The sequence below is a fragment of the Panthera leo genome, chromosome A2 (assembly GCF_018350215.1).
Source record: "Panthera leo isolate Ple1 chromosome A2, P.leo_Ple1_pat1.1, whole genome shotgun sequence".
NCBI classification, from domain to species: domain Eukaryota; kingdom Metazoa; phylum Chordata; class Mammalia; order Carnivora; family Felidae; genus Panthera; species Panthera leo.
Window position 1 is genome coordinate 167,376,260 of NC_056680.1, and position 17,890 is coordinate 167,394,149.

The window sequence follows — 17,890 nt, forward strand, 5'->3', positions numbered from 1 at the left end:
GTCTCCACAAATTATTTCTTGGCCATCAGTTCCAGACCCCACGAACCCCACCATCACCCCAAAGCTTCATCACTAATCACCCACCCCGCCTAGGCCTTACTACTGTCCACCTGGCAATGCCCCTCTTAAATAACTCCTACAGGACAGTCACCTTCAGCCCAGTGCTAATGCTGCATTCTTAGAGTCCAAGCTGATGTGTTTGATCGATCACCTTTAACCAAGACTCACCCCATTCAGCTTGGTCCCCTGAGTATAGATGCTGAGGCCCAAGGTCACAGCCTTCCAGCATTAGCCTTTGTCTTTAGTGTACTGCCCCTGGGGGGTGTCTGGGCAACAAATACCATCAGTGGGCCCCAGGGATGAGGTTCAGCATGGGCACCCAGAGGGCCATCTCCACTAATGTTTTCAGGCACCAAAAACAATGTAAGTGGGTCTGAACCAAAGGAGCTTGTTAAAGCAGAGATGCCAACAGAGGCCATGAAGGCAAGGTGAGGAGCAGTGTCCATAATCCAGCACAGAGATGAACAGGTTCTTCCCCTCACTCAGGCCAGTCAAGGATGGGTTCTGGACCCTCTCTACACATCAATACAAGACAAGAAAAAAGCAGTTCTGGAATCCTCTGAAGGGCTCTCAACTTCCATGGGCGGAAGGCTCCCCGACCAGAGGCAGGAAGCTCCCATAGCATAAGCAAAGACACCAGGCCCAGGAGGAGGAAGAGGACATCTTCTCTTGCATTGCTCATTAATCTTCATGACAAATGGGGATTTCCTTACTACTGTTATTCTGTAATCAGAAGAGGAACCTCATGCTGAGATCAGCCAATACATCAAAGCAGTATAGGTCCCAAGGCCCAGAACAGCTCAAACCCAGACCCCTGATGCTGACCACAGGCCCAACAGGGCAGAGGCACTGAGGGCTGAGGGACCGACTCCCCAGAACCACCCATGGGAATAAGGTCTGGTTCTGAGATAAGATTTTTCTCTCACGTTTTCTTTGTTCTTCATTAACGCATTTAAAAAGAAATAAGTCATGGGGTGCCTGAGTCGATTAAACTTCCGACTTCGGCTCAGGTCATGATCTCATGGTTTGTGAGTTCGAACCCCACATCAGGCTCTGTGCTGACAGCTCAGAGCCTGAAGCCTGCTTCAGATTCTGTGTCTCCCTTTCTCTCTGCCTCTCCCCTGTTCATGCTCTGTATCTCTCTGTCTCTCTCCAAAATAAATAAATGTTAAAAAAGAATTTAAAAAGATAAGTTACACATTTTACATTAGAAACTAATTTTTATTGCTCTCATTACACAGTGTTTTCCTCAAGTAAACAGAAGTAAGGGCACCTGGCTGGCTCAGTAGGTAGAGCATGCCTTTCTTAATCTCAGGGTCATGAGTTTAAGCCCCACATTGGGAGTAGAGTTTACTTAAAATAAAAAATACATACAAACATACATTTTAATAAATAAGTAAATAAATAAAATAAAGAGAAGTAAAAAGAAGATAACAAAATGCACTCCCAAGTCCCGCTCATATACAGATACACAAGACACCATGAATATATATTTTTTTTAAACCAGACTGGGTCAGATTTTTTTGAGACCTGGTTTTTTCCCTCTTCAGAACAACATAATCCCACCTTTCAGGCCAATAAATAGCCAAACAGGACTCCATTACATAGGTATGTCCATTCATTTACCCCATTCTCTCTAACTGAGCATTCATTTCCAATGACAATCATGGCTGTTCCATTGTTGGAAGGCCACCAAACAACCACACAACACATCGTACAGACACGAGAAAAGTCTTGACATAGAACTTAACTAGGCTTCTGTTTTGGAATGTGGTCCAGGGGGAGGGAATGCCTGGCCCTCCAGGGCATGTATTGTCAGGCCTTTACGACTAAGACCTCCTTCTGGGGAACCTCCCACACCAGGTTCCCATGGCCCCACATCCCCATGTTCTCACACTTGAGGGACATCAACAGAGAATGTGTGTGGGCCAACTAACCCGCTGCTAGGAATCTAGGTCCCCAGAACCCCACAAGGCCTGCAAGTCAAGATAGACTCTACAAGGACATCCAAGCAACAGGGATATGTTATAAAACTAAACTCACCTTGCTGCTTTCTTTCCATTTACATATTTTAATTTTTTATTGTGTTAAAGAACACATAACATAAAAGTTACCATCTTAACCATGTTTAAGTGTACAGTCCAGTAATGTTAACTCTACGCATATTGTTGTACAACAGATCTCCAAAACCTTTTTTCCATCTTGCAGACATGGAACTCTGTCCCCCTCCCTCAGCCCCCAGTGCCCACCCTCTCCTTTCTGTCTCTAAGAATCTGACAACTTTAGGGACCTCATAAAAGTGGAATAACACAGTACTTGACCTTTTGTGATTGGCTTATCTCACTTAGTATAATGTCCTCAAGGTTCATCTATGTTGTAGCAGATGTGAGAATTTCCTTCCTTTTTAAGGCTGAATAACATTCCATTGTTTGTACAGATCATACTGTTTGCATAGAACAATCAATGCATCTGTGGATGGACACTTGGGTTACTCCCACATTTTAGCTACTGTGAATAGTGCTGCTATGAGTATGGGGGCAAGATATCCTGCCTTCAGTTCTTCGGGGTATATACCCGGAAATGGGCATATGTTGATTTTCCATTGTGTGGTTTCTAATGATTTGTGAGACACTCAGAGTAACAAGTAAATGTCTTGACCTAGCCAAGCGACAAAACAAAGGTGTTTTTTTTTCCTCATTGATTGTTAGATGAAAGTGGAACTGATATTTATTGTGAACCAAATAAGAGCAGAACTCTCAGCTTAACAATGAGAATAGGTGGCCTTGCTCACTGCATGTTTGGGATGAGGCAGTTCATCCAATGACCCTTTGATGTAGGTCAAGCCACTTGCCTGGCTTTCATATGAAGAAACTTACCATATGCAGCAGTAAAGAGGACAGAGCTCTGTATATGAAGCCCTTCGAGAACAGAAATCGACAGGCACAAACTGTTATCCCTGAAGGTAGAGCTAAAAATATCTGGCTTGACAAAAAATGAATGGAAAGCTGCACCAAATGTCCTTAAGAGAAGTCAGCTGTCTTAACTCTTGTATCCTTCTAAGGGGCAAACAACTATCATAAGAACTCAGAATTTTCATTCCATTAGAAATCTTGCCCACACAGTGTTCCTTCAGGTGTGACTGGGCATCGATTAATTGACTTGATGTTTGATGCATCCAGGTCAAAAAGGTTCACTGATCCCAACATGCAGTAGGCATTCCGTAAGTGGGAGTTGCTCTGTTAGTGGTGAATGGGCAGGGTCTAGGAGTCATGAGCCCTGGGTTCTAATTTTAAATTCCCCCACCCTTGTAAACTTGACCAAGTCAACAAATCTCAGAAATTCAGAGATTAAGTGGATCAGGGCATCCATAATTATTCCTGTAGTTCCTTGAAGCCAGAACAGTCTAATGGTTCTAGAAGTAACAACCCCAACAATTCTCTTGACATTTCAGGGTATCTTTCAAAATTACAAATCTTGCAACACCTATCACTATAGAAAAGCTAATGACTCAGGTCTAAGAGGTAAACACCTGCCTGGGAAACAGGTCCCTGGCAGCCATTTGGGGAAGGGGTTCTCCACACAAGCCTTCTTTTTTAACACGGGAACGTATGCTTCTGTGGACTATGGCAACCTCCAATACCTGTACATTTTCTTTGAATACAAAAGGCTTTTTTAAAGAAAAGGCCAAATGGTCTTACACGCACACCAGCAGGTTTTAGTGTTACTTCGTTTTTTCTTTTAAAGCAGGCTGAAACTTTTTCCTGATTCCCAAGTAACAAGGGTTTTATTGCTTAGTTTATCAGTTCTAACACTGTTTCAGACCTCACTTTCTTAAATGTGGCCCCAGAAATGCAAACTTGAAAGTCCAAACTTGAATCAGAAACTGCATTTTAACATGCCCCCCACCCCACCAGCTCTCAATTGGAGAATCCCTATGCAAGACAAGACACTCTCAAGGGGCAGACAGCCACTTCTGAAATCATCGACGTCCCCACTGCCAACACTTGGCTGAAACTCCACAGTGTGGGTGATCATGGTCACAAGAAAGGAGCCTGAAAGAAGCTCACAGACCAAAGTCCCTTTAGATATGTTTCAACAGGGGGGAGACCCTCAAATCTCCCTCTCCCTGGTGCCAAATGGATTAGCAAACAAACCAATGGACACATGTCTTAGGATTTCATGACCCCCCGTACAAGTCTTCCGAGGTGGGGACAGGGGTATATAGCCCTACGTCCACCTTCCCTTCCCGTGAGAAGTGACCATGAAATCAACAGTGACAACAGCAACAAACAAAATCGAAGTCAGTGCAGCGACACCCAGGGCCTGTCTGCATTACGACACCCCCTCCATCTCCCACAAATAAAGTCAGCGATATGTTAAAGCTCCTGATTATTAATAGTCCATTTAGCACTTTAAAAGCAGCACCGCTGATCCTCGTGTGGATGCCCTGTACACTTGCTCTAGATGCCTAAAGAAGAATGTGTTGAGTAATATACCATGAGAGTGAAGCTCTTCGATTACCACTGGTCTTAATAATTCATGAAGTGCATCTTCTGTTGTACCACCAACCCCACGGGTTACACAGACTTGGAAGGCTCACAGCAAGCAATTCAGGATCGATGATGGGATGAACACTGCCAGCAGCCCGTGCCAAAACATAATGGGAGTAGGCTCAAAATCCCACATGTGGACGGAAGTGGATTAACTAAATACCAAACCAAAGACATAAAAAGCCTTCTTTATACTGAGTACAGGTCCTTCAAAAGCACAGAATGTCTCCCTGATCCTTGCCAGCATCAGCAGATAGCAGAGGCTGGAAGCTCAGTCTTTCCCACATAAATGTCCCCTCAGAAAAGAGTGGTCCTCCTGGCTGCAGAGGAACTGCCCACCATGGCCAACCCTCACGCACAGAGAACCCCCTCTGCTTTGTGCAGACAAAGAAGGCATCCACCAGCACAGAGGGACCTGAGAGCTTGCCAGCAAAACAGGACTGCAAACTCGCAGCTAAAGACCTGGGCAAGGGGAGGGTCCTGAGGTGGAAAGGCAGAATCTCTATGACTGATCATCCAGCATCAACTATTCACCAATGGCCTATTCCTGAACTTCAACACAGCAAAGATCCAAAGGGAACGGACACAAGGGGGATCAGGAAGAACCAAAAGCACAACAAAATACAAGCCTGTTCATACAGCAGTTTGCAAATGATGATGTTTCATAATCTGAAGTTTGGGTGAGGCGGTGCCAACACCCAGCTGGTACAAGCTGAGAAAACAACTGGGCTGTAAAACCCTGGAAATACGACTTGATTACAACAAACATTTCTCCCAAACAGAGCTAATTACACAGCATTCAGCTGCTCCTGGTAGCTCGAATAGGAACGCCGGACATGCATTCCTGCTTCCAACATTTGGGCATCCTTGTAGGCTCTGGCCATACCCCTTCTGTGAACCCTAGGGCCTGAGAGAGAGGAAGGGGACCCCAAGACCCCATAAGGGATTCTATAGGTCCAATCTCACCCACCTTCATCTTATCCCCTAATAAACTTTGAAAAGTTGGTGGGATCTTCGATAAGATTCCTGTTTTTTAATAAATGGCCTTTTTTATTTACAGGATCCAGTATATATTTTTAAAACCTGCCAATGGGGTCATTTTTCACACCTGCATATTTATTGTGGTGTTAAGAGCTCGGGCTCTGAAGCCAGTGCCTGAGTGTGTCTCCTGCACCATAGGGCAGTGTGAGGGCTACATGAGACAAAGGGCACAAAGGGCACGGAGTGGTGCCAGGCACACAGCAAGCTCCCAATGGGAGTTAACCATCACTATAAGTATTAATAACCAGATCTCTGGAGATTGTTCTACCTCATTCTTTTCAACAACTGCAAGACTCTACAGTATAGATATGACACATTTAATCAGTCTCTTGTTACAAAAATTAAGTTGTTCCTAGGATTATAACCAAAAAAAAAAAAAAAAAAAAAGTAGCAATGAAGATGACTGCACAAACATCTCTTCACGTGTGTGCAAGTAGGTTGTAGGGCAAATTCCTAGAAAGTGGCATTTCAGGTCATATGGTTGTGTTTTTTGTGATGAATATGGCTAATCACCCTGGAAGAGGCTGAGGTGACTCTACTCCCACCAAGAGGGCACGGGGTGGGACACCCTGGGCCCTCGCCACTCACCCCAGTGCTCTGTGAGGCCTGGAGACCACACAGGAACACAAACGGCACTCAGCCCCAGGACGGCACATCAGCAGGGAGCCAGGCGGTAGGTGTCCTGATCCCAGCTGTCCACCTGCACACTCCTGGGATCACCTGCCTTACTTAATCCCCTCATCCCCACTAAGTCCCCATCTCTGTTTAGACCCGTTCTGCTGTAGCTTCACCAGGCACACATCAGTTTTAGGGCAGGTAAGAGGCTGAAAGGTAAGGCCCAGAGAGCACCTGGCTCAACCAGCAGGGAGGATGTCCTTCAGCCCCAGGAAAGGCTCCTTGGCGTAAATTAGCCAGGAACATGATGGGGTATAAAGGCCTTTCTAGAGCAAAGAGAAGTGTGTGCAGGCCCAAGGATGACACCAGGGGACACACAGGGACCTAAATCATCCCTTTGTGCACACACTTGCTTCTTAATGGAATGGGTATTCGTGAGAAGCTATAGGCAGGCCCATGGTCCAGACCCTGCCCTATATGCGGCCTTTATACAAATCGTACACAGCCCCAGGGATGCTGAGGTGGCTTAGAAAATGACATCATAGGGAGAGGGGGAAGGACAGGACAGACAAGCATGAACCTTCTTGTCTATAAAGCCATGAGGGCCCCAGAACAGAAGGCAGCCCAGGCTACACCTGGGTCCAGACACCAGGATCCGACTAGACATGCAGCAGATCTGCAGCTCGTGGGGCCAGTATGTGTGGCTGCCTGACATCGACTGTCATAACAGAGCTAAGTGAGTGACTTTTAAATAAGCCATATGTCAGGGCACTCTTCAGAGAGCCAAGACCCATCCTGAGGGGAAGACAGAGCCACCCCGGCCCCACCACTCCACCTGGTCCAGCACTAAGTGGCTGTGTTCACAGAAGTGCGGCTTCCCTTGGAATTCCAGTGTGGTGAGGGTCCCCAGGTCAACATCAAAGTCCCCATGTGGGATATGCGGCCTCAGCTCATAGACAGTCCTGGTAGAACCCACTGGGGGTAGACACGTGGGCGCTGGAGGGCCAGGACGCCCCTCTGTCATGTCACTCTCCACATAATGGACAGAAATGCTCTGACTCAAGCCTTAACACAACTGTCCCCCCTACACATGAGGAGGTTGTGGCATGGAGGTGCTAAGGGACTTCCACAGTCACCAGACTCTGGACCCACTTACTAACCATAGCTCTATCCTCTAAGTCATTTCCTTTGTCTTAGCCATTCTCCTCTTATAAAACCTCTCTCTGAGGTTATGAATGGTTTTGATGACAATGGAGATCAAATTACTTGCTTTATCCACAAAAATCAGAAGGTCCTGTCAGCTCCTAAGCATTTTGAGATGAAAACGGTAGTCAGAGGGTCACCAGTGACACTGCAGACCCTTCTCCAGGCCAGTGGCACAACCCCACCACCCGCCTTCCCTGAGCCTGGGCCAGCCCAGGTCTGTAACCTCTGGGCCCTGGGTGGCTCAGTTGGTTAAGCATCCAACTTCGGCTCAGGTCATGATCTCACAGTTCATGGGTTCGAGCCCCACATCTGGCTCTGCGCTGACAGCACAGAGCCTGGAGCCTGGAACCTGCTTCGGATTCTGTGTCTTCCTTTCTCTCTGCCCCTCCCCTGGCCACGCTCTGTCTCTCTCTGTCTCAAAAATAAACAAACATTAAAAATTTTTTTTTTTAATAAAAGTGAGGGGGCCCTGGACTTTCTGAGCTACTGGGTTTTTTTTCCCCTTCTTTAAGCATCTCCAAAGAAGAAAAGGATTTTCATCTTCTTTATCATTTCATCTGGTGGAAGGAGAGTGAGAACAACCCCCAAAGGAGGTGTCACACCTGTCCTCCTCAAGTCAGCTGTCCTCATTATCACAGATTACCTGACAGTCCTGTCATCATGGCCAGTCCCATGGCAAACACTAAAACTACAGAAATGATCAAAAAAATTAAAGGAAGCTAAATGGCTTTTATCCAAGTCAATGAATGAAATGTATCTTGCACTGCACTTCCCTGGATATTTATGGTGTTTATTCCAATCTTTTCTAGGCCAGAAAATTCCTGAGCTCACGACAGGCCGTCCTGTCACCATGACAAACAAGCTGGCTGAGACCAGGCTGTGCCTGCGATTGCATTTTCCACCCTCCAAACAGAATATATTAGACATTACGCAGGCAGCATTTATTTTAGGAAGGCTTTTCATTATGGCGATGTAAAATGTCAAGGCTGAGACACAGCGGGCTCTTTCCAGACCTGCAGGCTCCCTCATTATCTGACAAATGCACAAGTTCCTGCCATGTGATGAGTGAGCTGGCCCACCCCTCAAAGGAGGCAACCCAACATCCAAGTTAATCAACCAATGGGAAGTGCTGAAGGAAGGAGGAATCTAACACGGACACAGCCCTCCAGAACCAGGCAAGAGGTGGGGCGTCATATCCAGGATGGAGGAAAGAGGCAGGGTGTCGTGCTGAAAGCAGTCAGATAATGAGGAGCAGGGAAATGTTAGGGGGCTTTGGGGGAAGGAAAGACTCTGGAGAGGGTCCTGGCCCAGGACACAGGCACCACGCCCTATCCCAGACATGCAGAACAGAGCTGCAGGCCATCGTGGAGGAAGAAATGACCAGCGTGCTGTTAGCTATGCCCATTGCTGCTGCTAAGACACACATACAGGAAGGTGACTCTCATCTATTAGAAACTGCATACCTATGAATATATTTAGTTCAGCTTTTTATTTTATAGATGGGGGAAATGAGGTCCAGAGAAAGTAGATAATTTGGTCACTCATAACATAAGGAACCCCTTTATTTTTTTTGTTACTCCCAGAGAGGGTAGAACATTAAACGATTCCTTCCAGGGTTGTTGGCTTGGAAGAAAAACCAACAACTTTTAGACTACATTTCCTTTTTCCAACACACTGAGGAAACATGTAGGGAAACAAGTTCTTCAAATACTGGTGTCAATCATGTGCTTGATTTATACTGCATGAAATTGTGATATTTACCACAAATACTCTAAACACACTTCTGGCGCAGATCTCACTCACCTATAACACTTCATAGAAATATCCCTTCAATACGATGACTACAGTTAACACTGCTGCATGGTATGTTTAAAAGTTGCTAAGAGAGTAAATTCTAAAAGTTCTCAACACAAGGAAAAAAACATTTTTCTTTTTCCTTCTTTTTTTTTTGTCTTGTATCTGATAAGATTAAGGATGCTAACTAAACTTCATGTGGCCATCAATTCACAGTCATTATGCTGTACCACACCTTAAACTTACACGTATGTGTACTGTATGTTAACTGTACTTCAATAAAACTGAAGGAAAAAAAGTAAATATTCCATAAAATAGTGGTTTCTGTTTTTTTTATTTCATAGACTTAGCAAGCCATGTTTTTCTTTTAATTTCAGGAGAACCTACAGAAAGTCTCTGAATCTTTAGGTTTCCGATTTAAAATGCTTTAAAAAAAAAAAACTACCACCTGGTATCAATAATCACTAACTAATAAACAAATAAATAAAGTCTCAGAATTTAAACAAGTCTTAAAAGTGAGAAGATGTGACCTGATGGGAGGAGCCACTCATCGTCCTGCAGTGTTAGCGACACTACATCCGCTCCAAACTCACCAGGTGACCAGGTTTGGTCCTCCAGGCAGCTCAGGGGAAATAATCCACACTAGTTACTCCTTGGGTGCACACCCCCAGGTACTACACTGACTTCTGGGTTATGAGTCAGGCTTCCTAAGGGAGTGTGGACTGGATACCAAGAACCAGATCATCGCTAAGCAATCTAGAAAGAAATCAAGTTTGGGCCTCCACAAAACCCAAGGCAAATCCAGATGCCCTATGCTCTACTTCCCTGGTGCTTGAGGACCTAACACAACATTCATCACTGCACTTTGGGGCAGAGAGACAGACACAGGACAGTTCAGTAAGCCTAAGGGTACTGCATTGTGTATGCACCCATCTGACCCCACTTCCCACAAGGAAGATGCCTGGCTGTTCACTGTAAAAGGACATACACTCGATCACCCTGTCCAGGAGACGGAGGAACGGGAAAGGCTCACGCAATGCAAACCTATCTGTCATTCTCCCTGCTGGAAAAGCCATAATCTCACCATCGAAAGCCATGAGAATGGAGTGCCTCATCTTTTCCAAAGCCTCTCAGAGAACTGGCTGTCCTTCTCGCAAGATTTATCCTCTGCTGCTGCCTGCCACGCTCCCTCTTTGTTTTCCTGAGCATCTGAGTACACCGGCAACAGTAACACGTTGTCAATCTAACTTCTAACGCCTCTACTGCCACTGAACCCCTCCCGCAGCCCTGTTAGAAAATGCAGAGCACCAGACCCATACACAAAACTGATGAGGGAAAAGCCCTGCTTCAAAAGATGGAAGAGCATCCAGCTTAGAGTGATGTTTCCTTCCTGTGCTTGGGTTAGAAAGAGTGTATGATGACCCCGATTTCCAGGGCCTTCACTCATCATAACACAGGTGGTCCTACTCTTCCCTCCTCTCCCTCCACTTCCCCTTGGGGCTTCACCCACTTCAGGTCCCAGGACTCGTGCCCCTCCATTAGGTCTTAGGGCAGGGGTGCTGCCCCAGACCTGGGACCCACCTATTAGAAACACAGGGAGACTCTGGAACAATGAGCACAGGGGCTGTGAGGCAAACCGAAGTCATCAAGGAGGAAACTTGGGCCCCAAATCTCACACAAAATCAAGTGTTGCCCTCCACTCACTCACAGGCTGGACCGTGGGCCCAGAAGGTCACGACTCACCCAGAGTCACAAGCTGGTCTGTGCAGTCAGGACAACAGCTGAGCACTCACACCCCTGCACACCACAGAGCCAAGCATACGCCAAATCTAGACAAGAGCTCTTCTTTCTCACTCTCATTTTCGTTCCATGAACACTTCACCTTCTGCTTTTCCCAGCTGGTAATTCATGACATAGCCCAGAGAAGAAGCCAAAGGTCAATTCCACAACCAAGCCACGCAGAGACAGAGCAGAGAAAGAAAATAACCCCAAAACCCTGACTGGCAAAGGCACCTAAAGATGATAGGTCACATTTTAGCCTTTCCATGCTGATCTATGGAACACTTTATAAACTGGTAGATTGAGGTCAACTGTACTTTGCGGCTGAGGAAACAATTCATAGCACTGAACCTGCGGTGGCAGCCACCCCATGCAAAGCCCCACACAACCCAGACAGCAAAGTCACAAGCACTATGAACAAGGAGGAGGAGGGGAGGAAGGCCATGCACGCCACAGGACCCTTCCCAAGATACCCTTTGCCCTGGAGCCACTACATTTGCAAGCACTCTGTGTGGTGTGTTTTCAAGCTGTACCTAACACTCCACCTAATGAGTCTTCAGTTTTTACTCAGTTTTCCCTATTTCATGTCATTTTGTTCTGTGATTGTTTTGTTTTTGCATGTTGCTATTTTGTAATAAAGCCTGTATTTTTCAGCACATCTAATGGAAAACATCTATTTCTTAAGGTTCCCAAAAGGTAAAAAGCCAGCTTCATAGGCACTGCCTCCATTTCCTGGCAAGAATTAGAAAACAATGAAATAGATGTACATGGAATAAAAAAGTTAGTACCTACTCACCAAAATCTTCTACAGATAAGAGCTTCCCAACCCAAGAGCAGTGTATATGGCACGGAATATTCTCTAGAGTTATTAAGTAAATTAACTTTACATTTTTTTTTACTGTAGAACAAGCACTGGGAATGAACAGGAAAAGGTCCTGGTGTGGTCTTTTGGAGGCAAGAAGGTTCTTAAAGGCAGGGATGTTATGGGAAGGCATGAAAGGTTTGGGAAGGTTTTGGAAGGCAGAGAAAATTCTGAAAGACAAAGAAGGTTCTGGAGGGCAGGAAGGTTCTAGAAGACAGAAATTGTTCTGGAGGCAGGGAAGGTTCCAGGAGGCAGGGAAGATTCTGGAGGGAGGGGAGGTTCTGGAGGGAGGGGAGGTTTTGGAGGGAGGAAATCCGGGGAAAGTTTTGGAGGCAGGGAAGGTTCTGGAAGGCAGCAACACTGTCTTGTTCACGTTTCATACCCAGTGCCCAGTATAGTCCACAGTACATAGCAGGTACTCAATCCATGGTACTGACCAAAGGTTTCCTTACTTGCTTAATTTTATAGTTCGGTGGGAAAACTAGTACTCTTTATTCATAGCGAGAATGAAGAAACCAGACAAGGGATAAATGTCTGAATTTCCCTGAAAATGTCATTTTGTTTGGTTCTGGGCATCAATGTGAGAAACTATGGAGCTATCCCCAAATTCTAATGATGCCACCTTCCTCCAAAGAAAACGGGCTCTTGCTTCTCCCCTGGTGGTTAAGGATCCCAGGACCCCCAACAGCTTTATCCAACCAGAAGCTGAGATGATTCACCGCTGGGTCTCTGTCCCTGCAGGGAGGGTTGCCTGTCTCTGTTGAACCATTTCTCCTAGTGTGCAGCCTCCTGGGGTCCCAACTCTGATGTGGAAGGCACACCAGAGAACCCCTACAGTCCCCCCCCAGAACTGGCTGACTTTCCTCTCTTGGATCTCAACCACCAACTCTTCACTCTGATCCTTCTTATATTTCCTACTTTTTGTCCAGGTTCTCTTGTGTTCTCAGTGGATTAGTCAAACGACTCAGTCCACCACCACTGGACACAGAACTCTATCCAAGATCTTTGGCACTGAAATGGCTTTAGCCAGCAAAGCTGAAGCTCATATTGAAACAACAGTGTCTAAATGAAAATGAAAGTTTGATATATATCATTCAGCTGACAGTCGCCAGTACAGTAAGTGCGCAAATATGAATTTGTATTCTCTGAATTATCTACATTTTATTCCAACTGAATAAGTGAATCTCACTCCGTGACATTGTCTAGTCTGAAGAATTGTCACTAATTCATTTGGAAATGTTCTTAGGGTGAGAATTTCGATTTTAGAGTGACACACAGTGAACAGTAGCAAGAAAATCTGATGCAGAAATGTACTTCCTGCCCTCACCTTACTTTTATAAAAATTACCTGATAGGACTGAATGACTGTTCTGCTACAGATAACTTCAACTGAGAACTGACATTCCTTTGTATTTCATTAACATTTTATGCTGACCACCAGAGAAATGGACTAGGGGATGAGAAAGGGAACCTGTGCCCTAGAAATGCAGAAGAGGCCAGATAACATCAAGAAATTTTCAAGATAAGATTATATTGTATTTATAAATTGCTGAAACTGGACCAGGGAACCTTTTCCAGCTCCATAAGCCTGTAATTGTTTTATTTATTCAGCAAAAATTACTGAGTATATATATTGGGATATGTGCCCATACTGATACCAATTCACAACTATGTGTATTTGATATATGGGCTAATTCTGCAGCCTCAAGAGGCCAGTGGCAAACGGCCCTATGAGTTCTGGTGAAGAAGGGTAAACGACCCGCCACTGGTTCTCACGATGCACTGCAGCCCACTCCAATGCATTGTGCCCGGTGATGTGATTTATGGACTAGATGGCCCATTTTAACCAACACAATATGAAACCAGACACTTGAAGGATTCTTGCAAAGAAATCATACATTGTTAATGACCACACAAACACAGAAAATGGGGTTGCAATGCTGACACTTCTCCCAGCGGAAACTGTCCTTCAGACACCTTCTGAGGTCAAAGGCATAGCAATTTAATTAGACCCAACAAGAAGGCAGCTGAAAAGATTAAAATTCGTTCTTCAGATTTTTCTAAATGTGGATTTACATATATTATCATCAACAGTGGACACTGTTCTAACTGCATATTGTGCCTTGAGATAGTAGATAATGACAGCCTGAAACCATCAAGATTAAAGACATTTGAAAATTAAGCATCTGGAGATGCCTGGGTGGCTCAGTTAGTTAAGCTTCCGACTCGTGATTTCAGCTGAGGTCATGATCCCAGGGTCATGGGACTGAGCCCCATTTCAGGTTCTATGCTGAGCATGGAGCCTGCTTGAGATTCTTTCTCTCTGCCCCTCTTCCCTGCACACACACGCATTCTCTCTCTCTAAAATAAAAATAAATAAAATTTAAAAATAAAAACCAAGCACCTGAAACATTACTAATAATTTTGGTGAGTACAGAGAAGTTTTTGTACCTGCAACAATATTTTAATGATTAATAATTACTTTAATGATTACTAATACATCATTCTTTTACATTAATTTTTAAACTTATTTTATAATCATTATTTCAATAGAGTATATGTATAATTTGTAAATACACACACACACACACACACACACACACACACACATCTCTGTGCAGAGGTGGAGAGGAGAGCATGTGCAGTATGGAGGACAGGTGTGAAGTGGGGGACGTGGGGCCTCATCCACAAGGTTTGGGGAGGTTTCAAACAGAAGACTGACAGGGTCAGATATTCCTTCCTGGTGGTCAGATATTCCTGAACTGGAGGAGAGCAAGACTTCTTTCTATGACACTTTGTGCTGCCATATTTAAGCCCATCTCTTACTCCCCCACACGAAAGCACATGGCCAGGAGCTTCCTCCCAAAACCCTCCATCTACATCAGGTCTTCTCAAGCTCAGCATGGCTGGAATTAGGACCAATTCTTTGTTTCTCTGGGGTTCTCTGGGGTGGGGGCACTCTGTGCACTATAGGACGGTCAGCAGCATCCCTACCTGCACTCTCTAGGGCCCATTGGCATACCTCCCACCCAGCTGGGTCAAGCAAAAGACAGTTGAGACCACAGTTGAGAACCACTGGGTTACATGAAGGAACCCATCACCTGCTTCTGCTCCAGGATGCAAGTTAAAACAACCTTTTGCCCTTTCTTCTGAGAGCGTATTCTTCCTCCCATTCTTCATTTATTTCACACAGCAAAGCAGCATATTTTGATATTCTGGAGGAACTACTACATCAACATAACAATATATCCAGACTTGGGTAGAATCTTTCAAAATAAGGTTTTGATTTTGGAATTAGCCCATTTAATTACAATCTTTGTGAGACATGTTATTTTATGTAAGATTGCCTCTAACAGTCTGGAACATTCTTTTTTTCATAGTGCTTGACTTTAAATTCACCCTGGATATCTGATGTTCTTTCAGAGTTCCTATGAAAAACATGTAATCATGAAACAAATGCTATATATTCTTCAACAGTATTTAGACCAAAAATATCACTTTTTAACATCACTAATAGACTTCTTCATTAATGTACTGATACTGTCCTAAAATGGGTTTAACATCTATATTTCAATCCCTCAAAACCTTTGAAAAATGAGAACAGGCATATCTATATAAATATCCAAATTTTCAGCTTGATTGCACATTTTTATCTTCTCAGAATAGCACTAAATCAAGATGTTCTTTCAGAAATACATTTTACTTCTCAAAGAGACAAAATACATATAACCAAGCAAAATCTAATTTCACTGCTAACATTCAGTAGTCTCTTTGTCCCTTCTACACTTCTCATTTTTTTACTAATAATTATTCATTCCCAGACTGTTATTTTGACATCGTCTTGGTCCATTTTCCTAGACATTTGCTTTCCATACATGAATTCCATAAGATGGTTTTCAGCACACCAGCAATGTAATTGGCACATTTCTTGTTACTTGATCTGCATGTATGCAATCACATCCTCTATGATAACAGTAAATTAAAATCTACCTTCACTATACATTAGGAAGACACAATCATTAAAAATCATCACAGAAATTAGAAAATTAGATCTCACTTCTTAGGGGACTAAACTAAAAATCTAATCTTTATTCTGAAAAATAATTTTTCCACTTAAAAAAGGCTTCTTTATTCAAATTGTCAAAATGCTTCCCTCTGTTTACACTCTAAGCAATGAAAAATTCATGTAAAAGAGTATTTTCAGGGCACTTGGCTGGCTCAGTCAGTGCAACTCTTGATCTCAGGGTTGGTGAGTTCAAGCCCCACAGTGGGTGTAGATCTTTAAAAAAAAAATAGTGGCGCTTGGGCAATCCCTGTCAAAATGACACCAGCATTCTTCACAGAGCTAGAACAAACAATCCTAAAATTTGTATGGAACCAGAAAAGACCCCAAATAGCCAAAGCAATCTTGAAAAAGAAAACCAAAGCTGAAGGCATCACAATCTCAGACTTTAAGTTGTATGACAAAGCTGTAATAATGAAGACGGTATGGTACTGGCACAAAAACAGACACTCAGATCAATGGAACAGAATAGAGAACCAGAAACGGACCCCAAATGTATGGCCAACTAATCTTTGACAAAGCAAGAAAGAATATCCAATGGAATAAAGACAGTCTCTTCAGCAAATGGTGCTGGGAAAACTGGACAGCGACATGCAGAACAATGAACCTGGACCACTTTCTTACACCATACACAAAAATAAACTCAAAATGGATGAAAGACCTAAATGTAAGACAGGAAGCCATCAAAATCCTAGAGGGGAAAGCAGGCAAAAACCACTTTGACCTCGGCAGCAGCAACTTCTTACTCAACACATCTCCATGGGCAAGGAAAACAAAAGCAAAAATGAACTATTGGGACCTCATCAAAATAAAAAGCGTCTGCACAGTGAAGGAAACAATCAGCAAAACTAAAGGCAACTGACAGAATGGGAGAAGATATTTGCAAACAACATATCAGATAAAGGGTTAGTATCCAAAATCTATAAAGAACTTATCAAACTCAACATCCAAAAAACAAATAATCCAGTGAAGAAATGGGCAAAAGACATGAATAGACACTTCTCCAAAAGACATCCAGATGGCCAACCGACACATGAGAAAATGCTCAACATCACTCATCATCAGGGAAATACAAATCAAAACCACAATGAGATATCACCTCACACCTGTCAGAATGGCTAACATTAACAACTCAGGCAACAACAGATGTTGGCGAGGATGCAGAGAAAGAGTATCTCTTTTGCATTGTTGGTGGGAATGCAAGCTGGTGCAGCCACTCTGGAAAACAGTATGGAGGTTCCCCAAAAAATTAAAAATACAACTACCCTATGACCCAGCAACTGCACTATTAGGTATTTATCCAAGGAATACAGGCATGCTGTTTCGAAGGGGCACAGGCACCCCAATGTTTATATCAGCACTATCAACAGTAGCCAAAGTATGGAAAGAGTCCAAATTTCCATCAATGGATGAATGAATAAAAAAGATGTAGTATATACATATATATACATATATATACATATATATATACATATATATATGTATATATATGTATACACACACACACACACACACACACACACACACACACACAATAGAGTATTACAAGACAATCCAAAAGAATGCAATCTTGCCATTTGCAACTATATGGATGGAACCAGAGGATATTATGCTAAGCGAAATTAGTCACAGAAAGACAAATATCATATGACTTCACTCTTATGAGGACTTTAAGATCCAAAACAGATGAACATAAGGGAAGGGAAGCAAAAATAAGATAAAAACAGGGAGGGGGACAAAACACAAAAGACTCTTAAATATAGAGAACAAACAGAGGGTTGCTGGAGGGTTGTGGGAGGGGGGATGGGCTAAGTGGGTAAGGAGCATTAAGGAATCTACTCCTGAAATCATTGTTGCACTATATGGTAAGTAACTTGGATGCAAATTAAAAAATAAATTATTTTTTTAAATAATAAATAGA

The 17,890-nt window shown here is 43.7% G+C and overlaps 1 protein-coding gene across 7 annotated transcripts in view; it reads right to left on the reverse strand.

Moving 5' to 3' along the window:
• Positions 1–17,890, reverse strand: part of PTPRN2 (protein tyrosine phosphatase receptor type N2) — an 811,978-nt gene that overhangs the window by 783,149 nt on the left and 10,939 nt on the right. For 2 of the 7 annotated variants that reach the window (XM_042927239.1, XM_042927238.1), the window contains exon 1: positions 11,842–12,109. The exons of 3 other annotated variants lie outside the window; for them this stretch is intronic. In XM_042927239.1, the coding sequence (XP_042783173.1) occupies positions 11,842–12,040 (199 nt within the window). In that variant the 5' untranslated portion in view covers positions 12,041–12,109. Of the gene's footprint in view, positions 1–11,841; positions 12,110–17,890 lie in introns of those variants that run through there. 2 more of the 7 variants (XM_042927242.1, XM_042927247.1) reach the window with 2 other exon arrangements.